The sequence below is a fragment of the Poecilia formosa genome, unplaced genomic scaffold (genome assembly GCF_000485575.1).
Source record: "Poecilia formosa unplaced genomic scaffold, Poecilia_formosa-5.1.2 Scaffold15, whole genome shotgun sequence".
Taxonomy (NCBI): domain Eukaryota; kingdom Metazoa; phylum Chordata; class Actinopteri; order Cyprinodontiformes; family Poeciliidae; genus Poecilia; species Poecilia formosa.
This window is the reverse complement of record NW_006799954.1, coordinates 914,184-933,505: the sequence shown is the minus strand read 5'-3', so window position 1 is coordinate 933,505 and position 19,322 is coordinate 914,184. Positions and strand designations below refer to the sequence as shown.

Below are 19,322 nucleotides of genomic sequence, written 5' to 3'. Positions count from 1 at the left end.
AAAATATATTCTTACCCCTTGAAATTTGTTACATCTTGTGATATAACCACAATCTTCAATGCAACAATGCAACCTACTTCCTCCTCATATGCTGATTTATCACATAAAAATACCCCCAAAATACAATGAAGTTTGTGGTTGTAGTGAGACAAAATGTGAAAAATTCAAAGGAGTATTAATACTTTTCCAAGGCATTGTATGTGGAAGTCAAGGCTAGTGGAGTTACTGGCTGTGTTTCTGTTTTTCTACAGAATTTAAAGACATCCAGGGCTGGAGCCACAGGAGAAGTGTTTGATCACTTTGCTTCTGCCGCTCTCCCAGACACGCTCGCAGGCTGCAACCCCTGTTCCTCTGAGCCTCATGTTCAACTGGACTGGGAAGATAGTGTCCAAAAAAATCACATCTACACATCAGCACTGCAACATTCCCCCCAGTATGAATCAAGCAAGTGCATACAAAGTTCACACATTTCCTCTGTGTCTCCGAGTGATGTAGCAGCAGCTAGGGAGGCTTCTACCAGTCGGGGTCTGTGCATGAGGATAATAAAGATAAACCAGATTGACGACGGACTGGATGCGTCCTACACAGGAGACACGCTGATGGTAGAGAGGGCGTTTCACTGTGGGTTGATTCCTGCCTCTACGTATTTAAAAATTCTGGAAAGGCAGAAAGTTATGAGAATTTCTGATGGTTTGTCTTTCTGTGAGCCTGAAGAGGAGCTTAAGCTCAACGAAGTTCATGGCCTCGTTCTTGGGTGCCTCGGTAAAAATGAACCGCCTTCCTCGGAGAGGAAAATTAACCCGCTGAGGTCTGAATCAGGTTCAAGTGATCAGGTGACCACATTAGGGTGCGATGATTGTTCTGGGATTGTCCACAACAATGACGATGTGAGGGTGGATGTAGCAGTTCAGTGTGATTTGATGAGCTCCAGCAGCACCCTCGTAGTGTTGGGACACCAGCAGCAGTTTTTGGGACTTGTACTGCCCCCTACTGGGGAAATCACAGGCAACTCAATGCTGCGTGACCACCAAATCACCACCAGTGAGTTCACCAGCACACTGCTCAGTAGTCGAGGAAAAATAGCTGCCATTTACATTCCAGGAAGCTCAGAGATAATAGAAATAAACTCTGCTGCCAAAAAGGGTCTGATTGACAGCTGCACAGCAGACATGGTGAGATCTGTTGAAATTCCTGACTCACTGCCTGACTTTGAGCACCTTCATGAGACCTATTCGTCGTGGCTCATGTATAAAATGCTTTCAGTGGATGGACGGCATCGTTCTGCAGCTGTTCCAGATCCGACCCCTCCCTCTCCATCAGAGGCAGAGCAGCTGTTCATCTCTTACTTGATGATGAACAGCTACGTCGATCTCAGATCAGCCCAGAGGATTTTGATTCTTGACAGTCGGTGTCAAACTTTTCTTCGAAATTTTACTCACTTTACTTTTAACCCCAGTTATGATTCGGAACAGGCAGATGTACAAATGTTGCTCATAAATGAGGAAACGGAGCAAGTAACGGAAAACCCACAGAATCATTTTGATTTTATCTATGATATCAATTGCCCAACTACCCCTGATGAAAACTCTCAACATGAATCAGAGCTGAATAATTTAGTCTGTCTGGTTAATAAAGCGGTGACTTGCAAAGAAAAAATTGTCACTGATGTTCAACCTCTGAAACGAGATTTTACGTATGAACTCGTACAGGTTAATGGCATTGAACCTAACGTAAACAGAGAAACTACTGTTCATTTCAAACGGGCCACACAGTGTTTCCAGTGTGGCTCCGGGAACGCTGACAGTAACAGCCTTGATGACACAGCTTCTCTAGAGACACCATTGCCTCCGACTTCATACTCTGCAAAGAGTAAAAATGCTGATTCAACATTTAATTATGAATCTGCAATAAAGTTTGATCAAGAGACTCTGCCAAATTGCAATGCAGAGTCACTATGCAGAAAATCAACCAATGATGATGTAACCCAGTCTTACTTGTTATGCTCTTCTGATATGATTGAAGGCGAGGACAACTTTAACTGTACCCTTCGGGTTCAAAACGACCAAGTGGAGGAAGAGGGTAATTTTACTGACCCCTTGGGATCTTTAAAGAACTTTATGGCTGAACAGGCTGTACCAGAGCTAAATAACATGCAGTCAGACAAAAAAATCAGTGCGCTAGGACTCAATGAAGACACGTTAGACCTGGAACAAATAGACATTTGTCAGACAGAACAGGAGAGCTCTTTGAAATCTGATTGCACTATTACTTACAGCAATGCATTGAAATTTGGATTAGGTGAAACTGAGCCGGTTGTCATGGAGCTAAAATCCTGCTCTTTCTCTGGAGAAAACGTCAATTCTGACACCTTGCAGGGTCACACTGTGAGTTGGAGTCAGATGTACGGAGCTGAAAACGTGCAGCTGCAGACGACGAGGGGAGCGGCTGTCATGGCGCTTGATTTACCAAATGAGGAAGACAATAAAGACACTGAGGATGCTGATAAAGAAGGAAATGCGGGAACAATGAGTAATCAAACACACTGTGGTGACGAGTCCGAGGTGATCTCACCCTCCTCTTTGATTCCTGCTTCTGGAAACGTTTTTCTTACAGACACTCTGCCTTTGATGGCTAAAGACTGTGACTCACGGGTTTCACTCGACGGGCAGCTGACAGGTGGAGCTGATGTCCGTGGTTTTGTCGAAGAGTACGCTGCTCCTGTGACGGAATCAGACTTGTCGAATATAAGTGGCATGAGCACTGACTCACAAAGCCAGCCTCAGCATGCAGCATCTGTCACATGTTGCTCTGATAAATCTAAGAGCCAGACCATTGATGAGCTTTCCATTGAAGGGAATGACTTCCAGAAAGAATCTCATGCTGTCAGTGAGAGTGAATTAGGGACAACTGCATCATTGTGCAGTGATTTCTGCTTAGAAACGGAACCCAACACAAATATTTGCTCATATTTAAACAGTGAGCCAGCTCAGAGGCTCCACCATTTGCCCTCTTGGAATTTAGTTGAAGGTGCATTTATTTTGGCTTCAGCAGACGAAGGTATCAGTGAAATGAATCGTGCAGGAGCTGCAGGCACATGTGCATCACCTCAGCCAGATGTGCTTCATTTAACAGCAGATTTAAGGACTGAATCTCAACCTGTTTGTAGGCAAATCTCTCAGAGAGCACGTGCTTTTCTTTCTGACACACCTGCACAGCAATCAGACACCCCTCCTTCCAGTCATGAATGTGATGTGGAAGATCCATCAAAGGCTACCAAATATGCATTAGAGCCAAACGGCAATTGTGGAAATGAAATTAACGTTAAAACAAACAAGAAGAGGCTTTCTCCAGAGAAGCAGCACGATGACACTTTCGTGATCTCCAGTGAGGCTGTGGAGATTTCGGTATCAAAGCAGGAAAAAGTCGATAATAATGTAAATGTGTCCTGTTTGAATCAAACTTGTGAAACCTCAAACGTTCACTTGAGGCAACCTGAAACTGAAGGATTGGGATCAGATCGTCAATCGGAGAGAACTGCTGATCTGCCTAACGGCAGCATTACATCCTCTGTTTGCTCAAGTCAGTCCACGTTTTATAAAGCCGTAAAGGTTTTAATAGATGAGCAGGAGGACACCCAACAAACTGAAGACAATCTACAACCTATAGAAAAAGACATTTTTCAGGGAATAAATGAGAACAGTACCTCAGATCAAACCAGCAGCGACACCAGAAGCTCAGAACTGACATGTGAGGAAGATGAGGCCTGTGAAATCAAAGAACAGGACAATCCTTCAAATATCCAGCAGCAGCTCCTGCAGCTTTTTAAGACGGTCTCTTTGAGCCAAGACTTTTCAGTGCTTCAAGAAATGGTGGAAAGCCTGAGCAGCGCTCTGGGGGGCGACACTCGGGAGGAATGGCTGCGCACTTTGGAGAGCATCAAGGAGGAGAGCTCTGAGGGAGAGGACGAAGAGTCTGCACATGATCCAGGCATCTGGGATCCTGCTGAAGGAGCTCGCCGACCGTCCACTTGGGGGTCCGACAGCTCGGATGTTTACAAAGCTGAAGAGGTCAAAACTGAGGTAGAGTTTGTTTTTTATTTGTTTGCCTACAATCTTTCACGGATTGTTTTGAGATTTTACGCGATAGGCCAAATTGAAGGAAATTATACGTGTTTTGTTAAAGCTGCAGTTACAATTACAGTCACTCTTCATCCAGAGACAGAATATTCTCACCTAACTCAATCTTAGTCAAAACTGGATTTGTGTTTATGAACAGCAGTTTTCAGGTCTGCCAGAATATTTTCATTTGGATTATGGTCTGGACTTTAGTTTAGCTACTTTGCTTTGATCTAAGCAAGTTATTCAAGCTCTGGCTGCATGTTTGGGCTCAGGGCTCTGCTGGAAAAAAATGGATCTCTGCCCCACTTTCAAAAAATTCACAGCTTTTAAGAAGTTTATGTTTCATGACAGCATTTATATCTTTGATGCCTTCTTATTAAATCTGACCAGCTTTGCTGTAGCTGCTGAAGGAAAGCACCTCAACAACATTCTGCAGATGTGCATCAGCGCAAGGGATGCTGACTATAAATATCCGTCACTCTTAGAATATGCTTTGCACAAAAACATTGAAAAGATGTGTACTCCTTATATAGACAACTATGCCCTGCTTTGATTTTGCCACACACAAAATCACATCTCATAAAATCTTTGTGGAATACATTTAGATTTAATTTTGTAATGTGAGAAAATTAAGGTCATAGAATACAGAGTGAAGTTGGTCTTACACTTTCTTATTTTCCACAGTTGTTCTCCGTTCATGATTACCTGGAATGTGTTGGCAGACTGCAAGATCATGCTGATGTTGTAGAAGATGTAAAGAAAGACCTTTTGATGCAGGCGCCCCCAGTTCACAACATGGAAGGACTGCAGATCCAGCTAGAGGAATGTCAGGTCAGGCAAAAAAAAAAAAAAAATCACGGGAAGTACCAACTTTTCTCTTTAGAATGATCTAACATTAATGTTATCAATTTTCAATTTTAGCCATAGATTTTTTTTAATTTAGTAAGCTAATGTTGCTTACTAGTTTGTTGACATAAACTGTCTTTCTTCTAGTCTTTAGAAGCTGAGGTTTCTAAACTGGGCAGTGTCCTAAGAAAGGATTTGGAGAAAGCCAAACATCTCCTAAACTCTGCTGACGACGACCAAATTCCCAAACAGATTCACCAAGATTTGGCCTCCACATATCTGCAGTTGGAGTCAGATTTTGCTGCTGTCTCCCAAATGTCTGCAGAAAGGCAAAGTTCTTTGTTTCAAGTCATGGAAGCAGAGAAGGTCAGTGTTAAGAAAGGAAACAATAAAAAAACTAAGTTAGGCAACAGCTAAACAAGCATATAACTATTTTAACTCTATATTTCAGTCACAATTGGAGTCAACATACCAGAAACATCTTGGCGATCTTCTTAACGTAACAGACATGCTTCAAAATAACTCTGAGATGTGGGATGTGAATTTGGCCGCGTGTGACGTAAACACGTTGAAGCATATTAGTCAGCTAAACATGGTACCTTTTTAATCTAGCAACAAAGATGCATCAATACATTAGCCAAAACTGGAAAAAAAACAAAAAAACACCTTAATCTGTTTTTTTTCTTTCCACTTCCAGGACACAAAGAGTCTTCTTTCAAAAGAAACCAGACTCAAAATGGAAGATGTTACATTTGATATCCAGTGCTTCATTTCTGAGAATGCTCAGTTTCTTAGCCCAGCTCAGAGCAGTTACCTCCTTAAGTTCCTCACCAGCACACAGCGAGCATTCAGGGAGCAGACAGACAAGCTTGCTACACAGAGGAGCGCCTTAGATACCCTGCTGGACGCTAAAGAGAAAGAAAAGCAGGACGAGGCCTGCCTTAGGAACGAGCAGTTAGAAAAAGAAGTAAAGAGAACACTACAACATTTAATAGACACAGAATGTAGTGATTTGTATCAAAGTTAAAACACTCTATGGAATATATTGAGAAATATCTTTAAGCAAATAAATGACAAATTTTAATTTACAGAATAAGTACTTGTTGAACATCTTTCATCAATTATGGCAAAAGATGTTTCTGATTTTTTTCAGTAGTAAAAACAGAGTGAAAATCTGATTGAGAAAGTAATAAAATAAAAAATACAAATAATCATTTTCTGTTATTATTACAGATAATACAGATACTACAGATATTATTTATATGCACATTTTTAATGTGCATATAAAAGTCCATATGTCAACTTTTATGCATCAAGAAAAATCTCATCTCAGGAAAATCTTACAGTACAGCTGTGTAAAACTATTAAGGCAGGTCACTACATTCTGGCTCTTTTTGTTCTTCTGGTTTTTAATATGTGCATGCATCTGTGTATTTATTGCCCCTAATTGCTTGTAAAAACTTTTTGTTGTTTTATTTTTATACCAAGGATATGATTACTTCAGAAAAAAATCCAGAGGGCATCAATGGGAAAAAAAAAATCAAAAATCAAAAACACAAAAGAGCAGAGACAAAGAGATGCATAAAACCTGAGTGTCCTTGTAAAAGCATAAAAAAAACACAACTTTGATCTAAGACACAAGCTACAAGCTAAAAATAATCCTTTGAACTGGCTAATAGCAAAAGCTGAATGTCAAAGATATACAACTTGCTAAAAGTTGCCTTCACCCTCACTTCAGTTCCACAGCCCAGTTTACTTTTATTGGGCTTTTGAAACACCAGATACAAAATTTAAGCTAAAGCCGAGCATCACATACAATTGTCTTTACTGCCAGTCTCAGACTTATTTAATGAATGATAAAATGAGACGTCGTCCCTTCAAAAAATAAAAGGAAAACATACCTCCACCATACTCAACAGCAGGTAGTTTCGTATGTTGACATTTTTTGGTACTCAATGTAAACTTTAGTTTAAATTACAACTTGGTCTTTTACATTCATTTGCTTTAGTTTGTTGATTTCCATTTTTGCATTGTTCTTACCTTTAACATTGTTTGTTTCTGAATTTGGAGCTGATTGATTCTTCTATAAAAGCCTGTATATTTTGATAATGTTTGCATGCGTTGGTGTTCACCACTGCCTCTGACTAACATCTGTGCTGCTTATATTCCACAGGTCTCAAAACCCCAGTGGACTAAATGCATCATTGGAAAAAAATGTTTTTACACACACCAAACCTATGAGACCCACACACATGCACACGCATAAAGAAATATCTTCTTGACCTTAGTGGCATCACAAAAGACCAAATGGCAAATCTGAAACAGCATGTTTACAGCATACTGGATTTAGGTTACTCTTTGCATGTTAAGCCTGAGTGTTTCAAAAAGGTTTCTTCTTCTTGTTCAAGTTTGTTTGAAGATAATGTTTTCTATAAAATTTACCTCTGAAGGTTTTAAGTGATGATAGCACCTTTCATGTTTTCCTTTTTCCTTTTTGTTAGACTTTACTGGAGAAGCACAAGGAGTTCACTGAAAAGCTAGAGGAAGTGTGTGATAACCTCACTCTGACTGAAAACCGACTGATTGGTCATCAGCAGCAGGCTGATAATGCCGAGAGCGTCACTGATCTTCAACAGTACCAGCATGACCACCAGGTTTGATGTTGTTTCATTTGTTTCACATCAGAAATGAAATAATTAAAATCTCACAGATCAGTCTGAAAGTAAGTTATTGTTACAATCAAGGCTCTGCAGAAAGACGTGCTGACGAATGCCAGCGCTTTAAATGAAGTGATCATCAGCACTAAGAAGTTTCTGGAGGAAAACCGCAGCAAGCTGACACCTGACAAGATTGCGAAAATCGAGAGAAAGTTGGAGGAGGCCAAAAGCAAAGCCGAGCTTATGAACGAGCGAGCGGAGGAGTCCCGGAAGGATTTAGAAAAAGTTGTAACGACAGCCATAAAACAGGAAAGCGAAAAGGTTCAGGTTCCTTCCACGTCTGCTGTCTGAAATAAAAATAAAAAAAATCTGAATTTATAGCACAGGAAATCAACATCACTAATGTGTGGTCTGTTTAAGCAGGCAGCAGCTGTTGAACGGCTTGAAGAGAGTAAAAGCAAAATTGAAGGTCTTCTGGACTGGATATCCAACATCGGGAATGAAAACATGAGGAGTCTGAATCAGACGGACCATATAAGTAAAGAGAACGGGAACTTGCCAGAGGAGACCTCGGCCAAAGGACTGATAGAGGATGATGATGCCAATGGAAATGCTTTGCAGACTTCTGAAAAGGATTTTGGCAGCGACTCCAAAGAGGAGAACGCTGCATCCCTGGACCTTGATAAACAGTACGACCGGGTCAAGGTACAGCTTGTTTATTCTAAAAATGTTACGCTTGTAATACTTCCCAGTCTACTTCATGTTGTATACAGACTTTAGACGTTTTAGATCGAATATTAAGCGCATAGCCAGGTCTTTACCTCACTTTTTATAAAATGGACAACTTTCAAGAAGTAATGAATTGCAGTCGTAGATGAAATCACAGTGAGTCCTAAAATGGTTATATTACAAACTGTTCATACAAAGTATCAAATAAAAGGACAAAGCTTAGAAAAAGACTATAAAAGACTTGCAGTGTTTTGCACATTTTATTGGGATTGTACATAATGTTTTACTGACAAATATAAAAATTGTGGCGGCATTAATATTCAGCCCTGTTTACTTGAATACCCCAAAATAAAATCCAGTGCAACCAGTTGCACTAGGAAGTTACCAAGTTGGTAGAATAGGGACAATGTTAAAATGACAAAATGTACAAGAAGTGACGCTTAAAGTTTGTAACATGGAGTTACATTTTCTTTATTAATTGAGACCAACATTGAGTGAGAGATGGTAGATCTGGAAAACTGACTGTGTTCTGTGCAAGAGACTTGCAGCTGTAATTGTAGCAAAAGAAAACTCTACAAATTGTTGATTTGAAGGTACTCCCTGCCTTTAAGGCAAGAAGCTGAATATGAATGGATGAATTATCGCTGTGATAATACTTCTGTTTTCCACAGGCCCACCATCAGGAAATTCTGTCCCAGCAACAGGATCTGATCATGGCCACACGGTCCGCTCAGGCCTTGCTCGACAAACAAGCCAATATGTTGTCTCCTGAGGAGAAGGAGAGGCTGCAGAGAAACATCCAAGACCTGAAGGAGCGCTACGAGGCCTCACTGACTCAGGCTGAACAGCAGATGAAGCAGGTGCAGTCAGTCCAGGAGGAGGTGAAGAAGTTTGAGGATGACTGTGAAGAGTTTGAAGACTGGTTGAAGCAGGCAGAAGGAGAGATTGAGTCTCTGGGAGCTCCTGCAGGTTCCCTTAACATCCTGAGTGATAAACTTCAGAAGCAGAACATTTTCTCAGAGGATGTCATTTCGCACAAGGGAGACCTTCGCTTCATCACGATGTCAGGACAGAAGGTGTTGGACGTGGCTAAAGCCTGCGGATTGTCTGATGTTACTTCTAAGAACACTTTGCTACACGTGGACACTTCAGGGACCTGCACGGCTGTCAAGGATAAACTGGATTCAGCAGCCAGTCGGTACAAAACGCTGCATTCACAGGTATTTCGTTTTCATGTTGTTGGTTGCAGTTGCTTAAAACTGCCACTGGGTGGTAGCAGTTCTTTATAATGCTTTTTAGTGGTCAATGACTATTTCTCATTTGATTATATGTTCTAGTTTCATGTGATCCTTTGTAGTCAATTTTTGGATGTATCCACCTCATTTTAGTGCAACCTGCTTGGCAACAACCTCAGGGAAGTGGTTGACAAGTACAAAAAGTACGATGATTCAAGTACGGGTCTTCTTAAGTGGCTCAACAACTCAGAGGACGAGGCGAGAAAGCAGCAGTCAGAAGCCATCGCAGCTGACCCACAAACACTGCAGAAACAGCTGGAGGAGACCAAGGCAAGGATTTAACGATTTAACTCTTTTCAAGTTCAATTTTTTTTTCTAAAAGACTTTTAGCTTTTTCATTCTTTAAAAATGTTATTAACACTCTTAATTTTTGTGTTTTTTTTTTTGTTTTTTTTTAGTTTGGCCTAAGTTTACTTTATCCAGATCTTCAAGTTGCCTGTATTTATAATTTTCATCAAAGCAAAATGCATTTCTGGTATAAACCCAGTTCTGAGTAGATTTTTATTTAGAAATAACATGTTCATCTGAAAGCATTAACTGGGTTTTAAAGTCACTGCAGAATAGCTCTGTCTTACCTTATACAGTGTTTCCACCATCTAAAATACAACAGAGCTATTTCTGGCTCAGTGTGTTCACACACATAAATAGTTTTCACTCTGGTTATTTGTAGCTTGGATACTCCTGCAAAAAGGAAACAAGAACAGACTGACAAAGCTATCTGTGTGAAAGCTTTTCACTGCAGTCGACTTTAACATTTCTCTACAGGGAGATGGTGAATTATTGCATAGATATGCTGTGATAAGAGGCGGCTGTAAGCCAAGGAATGAGCTTAGGACTTGGAGATTGAAATATTAGCCATCTCAAAAATACTGGAAGCCTTAACGTTTTCATGTCAAAGCAGAAAGGTTATTTTAATTCATATGCCTAGAATGAGCTGTTATTTTTTAATGCCAAGTGTATCCTAATTGAAACATATCCGTCAGATATGCAGATGTTTACAGAAAACATATGTTATGTTGATAAATTAATACATTGACATAAAATAGATCTTAATCTATGGAATCAATTATAACAAAATATTTTTTCTAAGTCTATGTGATGGGGAAGATTGAGAAAAACAATTTTTATAGCTATTATTTGTTCTATAAGGCTTTAAAGGATTAAACCTTTTCAATCAGTTGTTTTCTTTTCCCATTGCACAAGTAAAAATATAAATGTGAGGTTGAGAATTGAGTTTTTCCTGATTTGTCCTCTACTAATCTGCAGGCTTTACAGGGTCAGATGATGGGGCACCAGACGGCCGTCGACATGTTACGTAAAACAGCCGAGTCATTAGTGACATCAGAAGGAAACCTCCTGAGCAACCCGGATGAGATACAGGAGACAGTCGGTAAGCATAGGCAGATTTGTCTGCATGGAAACCCAATCTTTTGTCTGTTGAAGCCAAGAGGGAGAAAGTTAATTTTCATGTTTCAGGCTGCATATAGTACAAAAAAAAAACAACAAAAAACATTACACTAACAGCTACAACAACAAATGATGGAGCACAAACAAATCACCAACAAATTGGTGGCAATGACGTTTTACGTCAACAAGATTAGCAACTGAGGACTAAAGCCGAGGAAGAGAGGAATTTATGAGGTCAGTTTGAAGCACAACAAACGAGCTGCCTTGTCTCCATTTTGCAGAAGACATTGTGGAGCGCTATGACAACCTTTCCAAGTCTGTGAGTGACCGAAACGAGAAACTTCAAATCACCCTGACCCGATCTATGAGTGTGCAGGATGGCTTGGATGAGATGATTGGGTGGATGGAGGGAGTGGAGGCAAGTGTGAAGGACGAAGACAAAATACCTTTGGATTCTACGTCTCTCGGGGACATGCTCAGTAGAGAAGCAGTAAGTTTTTTTTTTTACCACCTACTCATTGATAGCTTTTCTTTCACATCACAGCTGTCTGCAGTCCCTTTAACTATGAAATAAACTTGTATCAGGCAATAGAGCAGGACATAGCGAGCCGCCAGAGCAGCATCTCAGCCATCAAAGCCAAAGTCAAGAAGTTTGTGGAGACGGCCGATCCCTCCACTGCTGAGCTCCTGCAGTCAAAGATGGACGCTCTCTCCCAGCGCTTCTCTGATGCATGTGACAGGCACAAGCAGAAAGTTTCCCAACTGGAGCAGCTGAAAGAAAAAGTGGAAGAGTTTGAAAAAGTCACAGATAAGGTCCAGCAGTTTGTCACGAGGCGGTCACAAGAACTGGATGAAACAGACGGACCTGGAAAAACCTTTGGTGAACTGTCTCAGCAAATGCAGGTGTGCATAATGTTTGTTTAGTGTAACATTTTCAGTGTTATTTTTTTTTTTTTTTCACATGAAACTTAAACTTTACGTTTGTATTTCCCTGTAGAGCACTAAGGCGGAGATGGCTGAATATGCCAGTGATATGGAGAAGCTGCAGACTCTGTGCAGAGAGTTGTGTGAAATAAGCCCGGATGGAAGCAAAGCTCAACTTCAGAGCAAGATTGAAAATGTCTCAAATATTTTTAGCACCTTCAAGAACACAGTGAACGAAAAGTAAGTGCAATAAAAGAACACTTTGCAGCTCGTCAGTGCTCAGATCACTTTACGCTACGCTCTGACTGACTTTCCTTGACTATTGCAGGGAAGAAGAGCTATCGTCCTGTCAGGACCAGCTGGGAGAGTTCAGGTCTGCGGTCTGCATGCTCACCAAATGGCTGGAAGAAACCAATGACAAAGTGCCTGCCACTCAGCCAAGTAGCAGTGAGAAAAAACTGGAGAAAGACCTGCAGATAGTCAATGTAAGTCTGATGTAAATTAATATCACATAGTAGAAACTATTTTATTCCTTCAGCACTTGTATTCATCTAAGTGTGCCTAAAATGTAGGAACAGAAGTCGCAGATTACAAGGTACATCACATCTGTTACAGAAAAAATGTTTTTAACAGATATTAGCCTCGTCCTCCCTAACCTCCCTTCAGCCCCAGCTTGCTTTCTCTGCCAGTTAATGACAGATGAACAGTGAGTGTTTACACAGAGACGACCAAGGAGTAAAACACTGTTAGCTAGCTGAGAGGCTGTTTTCAGCACACTTCATCACAAAATGCATCATACAAAACAATGCTTGGAGAGTTCCAGCGTATACATTTAGTATACCTTCAGTCATCATGGTTTGATTTTTAAATGTTTTGAATTATAAATTGTTTTCATTAGGAGCTGCTTGATGAATGGAAAACCAAAGACTCTGCAGTCAAAGACCTGAATAGTAAAGGGTCGGCGCTGTGCAGCCTGATCACTTCGCTCACGTCCCCTGCCAGGACAAAGACCCCCAACAAGTCCGGTAAGGGTTTCCATCCATCTCGCATATTCTGAATTATTTAGAAGGCGAGGAGGCATGGTGTTTGGGATGACTTGTGTTGTTTTGTAAGACTAACTGTGCAAGAACTTATATCAACAAACCTGGCAGTCAGTGCTCTGCTTTTCATCTCTTGTCTTTTGTCTTTGCATCAGCTCTAACTAATGGTGGTGGTCCAGCAGGCCATACCTACCTAACCCATAAAGGTAACCAAGAGCGGACGCTAGTGTGGAGAAAACTCTGTTTGTGGTGAACTGTGATATTTCTGTGTTGAAGTGCAGTGGCTTTAGACTGTGTTACGGGATTCTCACCAGATGCTAACTTTGAATAAAAATGAGTTTGTTTCATTGAACATCAACATTCTAATAAAGAACAGATGCTTTTCTGTTTTATTCAAAGCAGAACAGCAAACTTGTTTTCCTACTTCTTAGTGCTATTATAATGCTGTCCTTACATTTATTCAAGGTTATTTGGATTTCAGTCAGTAGAGTTAAACAGAAACCTGCTGCATAGAGGTTTTTAGTGCTTTTGATTCCAATTTTTTCCCAAATATTTTGCTGTTCTGCTTTCCAATGCTGCAGCACAAACATAATAAACTCATCTTAACTCATTTATTAGTCTGGAGGACTGGTGACAGTTCCAGTCATCCGGATTAGTCTTTCTTGTAGGCAATAAGGAATATAGCTGCATTCTTCATCCAGCTCTCCAGCCATCCTTAGCAACAGGCGGGGGAGGGGCATTATCAAACTCTAAATTGTAGGAACAGTCTAATAGATCATCTTGGGTTGCAGCAATAACCCAAAATATATATATTTTTTACTGTAACAAAAACTGCTGTAACAAATTCAGGCTTATGACTATTTTTAGTTGCATCAAAACTCAACAGGCACCGAGTTTGTTCACACACATATTTTTCAGTGAGACCCTTATAAGTTTATTTGGTCTCACTTTGATATGTCTAATGTTATATGTAGTCCCTGCTCTAATTAAGGATTAACTTATTGATAGACTGTCATAGATAGAACTGCTGAGGGGAGATTAAAAGGTTTATTTATGATATCTTCAGAACTGATGGGAATCCAGCAGAACATGTCGTTCGTCAGTGAGGGATACACAAACCTTGGAGAAACACTGAAAAGCCGTGTGGAGCAGCTAAGTAGTGCGCTACAGGAGGTGAAAGAGGCCCAGAAGGGGACAGAGGAGATGATGACATGGCTGAAGGACATGAAAAAGACGACATCATCCTGGAACACTGCAGCATCTGAGAAGGATTCTGTGGGGACGCAGCTCGAACAACAGAAGGTAAAGATGTTTTTCAGCTCATCAAGCAAAGCATTCATGTTGACTTTGCCAATGTTCTTTTGTTTTGTTTATTTTACTTTGAAAAGAAGTGGTGTTCGTGGAAACATTTTATAAATTATTTAACTCTCACAGACATTTGAAGATGCCATGAAACAGAAGCAAGAGCAGCTCCAGAAACTAAGAGAGAGGCTTCAGGGTCTGATCTCAGCTAATCCACGCTCTCCCGAAGCAGAAAAATGGAAGAAGATGCTTGCAGAAATAGGTATGTGTAAATAGCATTTATTTATGTCACTGACACGCTTACAGGTATGTTGGGCTTTATGTTACACTGTCAGCTTATTGTCTAAAAACTGCAGTGTGTGTTAACATAATGGGGTATGATCTCAGTTTGTGCTCTAAATAAACAAAAATAACACATTTCTGGTGCCAAGATGTGCACAATAGGAGTTCAACAAAGTGGCAGAGGTCAGAAAGATGTGTTTGTGCTTACTAATACAGAGTGCCATTGTTTTTCTTGGCTTCTTCCGTAGATGCTGCATGGACGGAAATCAGTGGCTCGGTGGAAGAGAGGAAGCAGAACCTGGAAGAGTCCAACAAGAATCTAGAAATCTTCCAGACCACAGAGCTGCAGCTCAGCCAGTGGCTCTCAGAGAAGGAGCTGATGATGGGTGTTCTTGGACCTCTCTCTATTGACCCCAACATGCTTAAAATGCAGAAGCAACAAGTGCAGGTTTGCAAAAACGGCAACAAAAAAAAGAAAAAGAAAAATTGACTGTAGTAGGAATGAGCAGCTCAACAATTTAAAAAAAAAAAAAATCTGTGTTCTCCAGATTCTGCAGAATGAGTTCAAGAGCCGTAAAGCTCAACACGAGCGACTCGAAGAAGCAGCCTCTGCCATCCTCAGCTCAGCAGGCAACCAGGATCCCTCAAGTGGGAAACTGGTGAGGGAAAAACTTGCCTCCATCTCCCAAAAATGGCAGGGCCTCACTGGACAGCTGGACCAGCGGGACAGCCTCATCGACCAAGCGGTGGTGAAGACGGGGCAGTTTCAGGAGCTGCTGAGGAGCCTCAGCAACACGACCACTCAGCTGGAGAATCAGCTGACCAATCATCACAGCAGCAGCACCCAGCCGGACGCCGTGAAGAAGCAGCTGGAAGACGTCCAAAACATCTCGGCTCAGCTGAGGGAGGAGAGGAGGAAGCTGAAACAAGCTGAGGCCATCAATGCGGAGCTCTCAGCGTTGTTGACTGAAGACTATCTCAAAGCTGACCTGGTTAGGCAACTGGAGAGCGTCAACAAGCCATTTAAACAGCTGGAGGACAAAGCAGGTTGGTGTTTCAACTTTATCGCAGAATGCTTTTTTCTTTTTTTTTTTTCTTTTTTTTTGTAGAGATGCACCAAAAAAAATTGCCTTAATGACTCGATTTGACTATTTTTATATGAACTGGCTCTTACCAGTAAGAGGCCAACTGAAATCTCAAAAACACAATCTTTTTCCATCTAAAGAACGTATCACACCAAAGAGAAAACACAACACTAACCACATCAACACTCAGCATTGAAGGTGTTAGTGCGGGAGAAAACTCAAAGCAGCCTCATTTCATTAAACAGCACTGGTAAACGCGCCACATCAAAGCCCTAACAAAACTCATTCATGTGTAAGTTGTCACTGAGTGGAAATAAATCAATGTAAGCTATTTTCCTATTTGGTGAATTTTTCTGGCTAGATTAAATACAAAATATGTAAGAGAGCTATATCTTCTAGAGAGAAAGTTCATTCATACTGCTGGAGAGAAAGTGAGTATTTAGCAGAAAACAGTTTTATCTTTTCCAACTTGTACTTCTTTTTTGTCAAGGAACAAGCAGCTAACCTTGTAGTGCGTTTTAAATAGCTCAAATTTAAATTAAGTAATTTTGTCTTTGTTTTAAAATGTTAATACGAAGTTTGTTTATGCACTTGTGTCTAACACATATTATGGATCCCTGTTCATGGTGGGATTGGTAGAAGTATTGTTTTTTTACGAAACCCGTTACTCGTAGATCGAGAGATATTGCAATTGGCTAAAATTAATATCAAGCCGTCAGAGCTTTTTTTTTTTTTTTTTTAAAGTGGAGATTCCATAATCTGCCACCAAACTCTGACTGGTGCATCCCTGTGTTTGCTTTAAAATATCAAAAAAGGTGTTTTAGAATTCTTATGTGTTTTTGTTTTGCAGCTAAACGGATTGAGCAGCTGAACTCGACCTTTGCAAGCTCTCAGCAGTTCCATCAAACCTCCAAAGACTTCCAATCTTGGCTGGCCGAGAAGCTCCAGGACCAGTATGCGTCTCTGCCCATCTCTGCCAAAGTGGACGTCCTGCAACAAGCTTTGGAGGAGCACACGAAGCACCAGACGTCTCTCAGGGAACACGAAGAAGCTTACAATGCGATCAGAGGAAAAGGGGAGACGTTGCTGCAGAGTACTGATGGGGCGGAAAAGGTGGCGCTACAAGGACAGCTGACTACTTTATCTTCCAACTGGGAGGAAGTGAAGAAGAGCTCCGCAGAGCAGGCTGACAAACTGAAATCCGCCCTGCTGAGATCTCAGAAGTTTCAGGAGAGTGCAGAGAAGCTGAGTTCCTGGATTCAGGACTGTGCAGCCAGTGAGGGTCGAATCACGCTCACTGTTGACCCCGCTGCCATCGAGGGCTCCATTTCTCAGGTAAAAGCTCTCCAGAAGGATGTTGACAAGCACAGAGGATTGGTGGAGCAGCTCAACACAAGTGCCGAAAGCCTTCTGGAGGTTGCCAACACAGACACTGAAGCTATAACAGAGGAGAAAGACAGTATTGGTGCAAGACTAGACAAACTGGTGGAAGAACTCCAGGTCAAAAAGGAACACTTGGAGAAAATCTCGCACACTGTTAAAGAATTTAATGATGCCTACAAAGAGGCACAAAGTCAACTCGAAGGAGCTAAGAATCAGGTTGATTCATTTGAATCAAAAGGGGTTCAGGCACACAGTAACAAAAGCCTTACAAACTTGAAAGCCCAACATAAGAGCTTAGAGGCAGTGCAGAACCAAGTGGAGCACATGAAGACCTTGGCAAAGGACCTTGTAGTAGATGTCCCTGATGCTGAAGGAGTGACTGATCTCCTGCTCCAGACCGATAGCCTAGAAAAGGACTACAGCAATCTTAACACAAAACTGGAGGAAGCATGCCAAGAGCTGGAGAGTAAGCTGCAGGGTATTGGACAGTTCCAAAACAGCATTCGTGAGATGTTTACCCGTTTCACTGAACTGGACGACGAACTCGACAACATGTCTCCAGTGGATTTAGACCTGGCCACCCTTAAAGAGCAACAGCAGAGCATTCAGAATTTCACAACGAAGCTGCGGGAGCTGATGGCCAACACATCAAACGCTGGGGACAGTTGTAAGAAAATGCTAAATGAGTCTGAATCTTCGCCAGACCTGTTGGGCCTGAAGCGGGACCTGGACGCTTTGAGCAAACAGTGCAGCAAACTCATGGACCGATCCAAGGCGAGAGAAGTCCAGGTGCAAAGTACTCTTGCCAAGCTGGAGGAACTGTATGATAAAGTGCATCACGTGGGAGATAAACTGCTCAGAGCTGTGGCCAGGGAGGCTTCCCAGGAGGCGGTCAGCCTGGAGACAGACGTGATCAACCAACAGCTGGATGCTGTAAAGGTACGTTCTTACAAACCAAATTAAAATTTTTGCATTTGCATTTTTTTGGATTTTTATGATAGTTTAGTTTAGTTAAACTGCTGTGTGCCATGGTTTGGTGCTCCAGCTCTTTGAAATCCATAATGTTTGAAACTTTAATGTGCATTCATTCTACTTTTAGTGCAATCTATGTATGTCGTGAATGCGTACTGTTTTATTTTCAGCTAGACCGCAATAACGTTTGTTGCACTCTTTTATATTTACAGATTATGTTTTTATGACTAAAGCTCTAGAGGTTAGAGTCCTTGTCACACGGCATTTTGACTAAAGTCTTAAAAACCTAGAGGCTGGAGTCCTTGTCAAACGGTGTTTTTGACTAAATTCCCAGAGGATTTGAGTCCCAGTTAAACAAGGTTTAACTGAAGTCCTAAAAGGGGCGCGGGTTTTAATGTTTTTATCTTTTTTAATCATTTGTTTTCAAAATCTCTTTCTCTTTCTCACTGTTTATTACATTCTGTTTTTATTTTAATTATGTAAAGCACTTTGAAATGCCTTGCTGCTGAAATGTGCTATACAAATAAGATTTGATTAATTGATTTATAGATATTTCAATCCAACTGCTTTTGAATAGAAAACCAGTCTAATATATGTGGAATTTTTAAAAGAAACTTCCCTTTTCTGTATACAAAGTCTGTCTTAAAATCAACATGACTTCTTTAGATATTGGGATGTATTTTTTCCATTATCGTACTTTGGTTTTATTGAAAATATACTTTTGCACCATTTTCTTCAATGTTCCGGATCATTGCAGAATAGCTGTTTCAGGACATCTCACCCAGTGGATCAATTACAATTTTCTTTGGTCTGTGTCAAGAGAAAATATACTTTTGTTTTTTTACATTGGTCATCCACCCTAGAATTGGTATGAAGTCAGCTTTGCACGTTTTTTATTAGAATTTTAGAGGCCTTAGGTTTTCCTAAGTACTTTTTCTGCATACATAGCAGTCCTCTGGGGACTACTGCTGTGTTCAGTCAGGACAGCTGGCGCTCACAAAAGCACTGGGGTCTATGTACAATCATAAGGGCAAATCGGACAGTCCGTCACAGCCAGGTAGTTCTCAGCAGGGCGTCACTTTACACAGTAATATAGCTAAGCCTGTGTCCCAACCTCTGAACATTTACATAGTTATTTTCTGACCAGTTATAATAACAGATATCTGGATTCTGTATCAGTAACTGATGGGTTGATATTTTGAAGGATCTGAAATGGAATGAATGCTTGTGATTTGTGGGAAAATTTCGGTGAACACCAAGTTTGATCACTAAATATGAAAAT

General features: G+C 40.9%; 1 protein-coding gene across 20 annotated transcripts in view; it reads left to right on the top strand.

The window, feature by feature from the left end:
- dst (dystonin) overlaps positions 1-19,322 on the top strand; it is a 114,053-nt gene that overhangs the window by 60,502 nt on the left and 34,229 nt on the right. For 17 of the 20 annotated variants that reach the window (XM_016668399.1, XM_016668400.1, XM_016668398.1 and 14 more), the window contains 22 exons: positions 252-4,079; positions 4,803-4,949; positions 5,112-5,330; positions 5,416-5,559; positions 5,662-5,931; positions 7,466-7,618; positions 7,709-7,942; positions 8,045-8,326; positions 9,022-9,570; positions 9,739-9,915; positions 10,912-11,035; positions 11,334-11,542; positions 11,638-11,955; positions 12,050-12,216; positions 12,305-12,461; positions 12,875-13,001; positions 13,172-13,222; positions 14,083-14,318; positions 14,451-14,580; positions 14,849-15,048; positions 15,149-15,647; positions 16,536-18,007. In XM_016668399.1, the coding sequence (XP_016523885.1) occupies positions 252-4,079; positions 4,803-4,949; positions 5,112-5,330; positions 5,416-5,559; positions 5,662-5,931; positions 7,466-7,618; positions 7,709-7,942; positions 8,045-8,326; positions 9,022-9,570; positions 9,739-9,915; positions 10,912-11,035; positions 11,334-11,542; positions 11,638-11,955; positions 12,050-12,216; positions 12,305-12,461; positions 12,875-13,001; positions 13,172-13,222; positions 14,083-14,318; positions 14,451-14,580; positions 14,849-15,048; positions 15,149-15,647; positions 16,536-18,007 (9,693 nt within the window). The remainder of the gene's footprint in view (positions 1-251; positions 4,080-4,802; positions 4,950-5,111; positions 5,331-5,415; positions 5,560-5,661; positions 5,932-7,465; positions 7,619-7,708; positions 7,943-8,044; positions 8,327-9,021; positions 9,571-9,738; positions 9,916-10,911; positions 11,036-11,333; positions 11,543-11,637; positions 11,956-12,049; positions 12,217-12,304; positions 12,462-12,874; positions 13,002-13,171; positions 13,223-14,082; positions 14,319-14,450; positions 14,581-14,848; positions 15,049-15,148; positions 15,648-16,535; positions 18,008-19,322) is intronic. The other 3 variants (XM_016668414.1, XM_016668415.1, XM_016668397.1) reach the window with 2 other exon arrangements.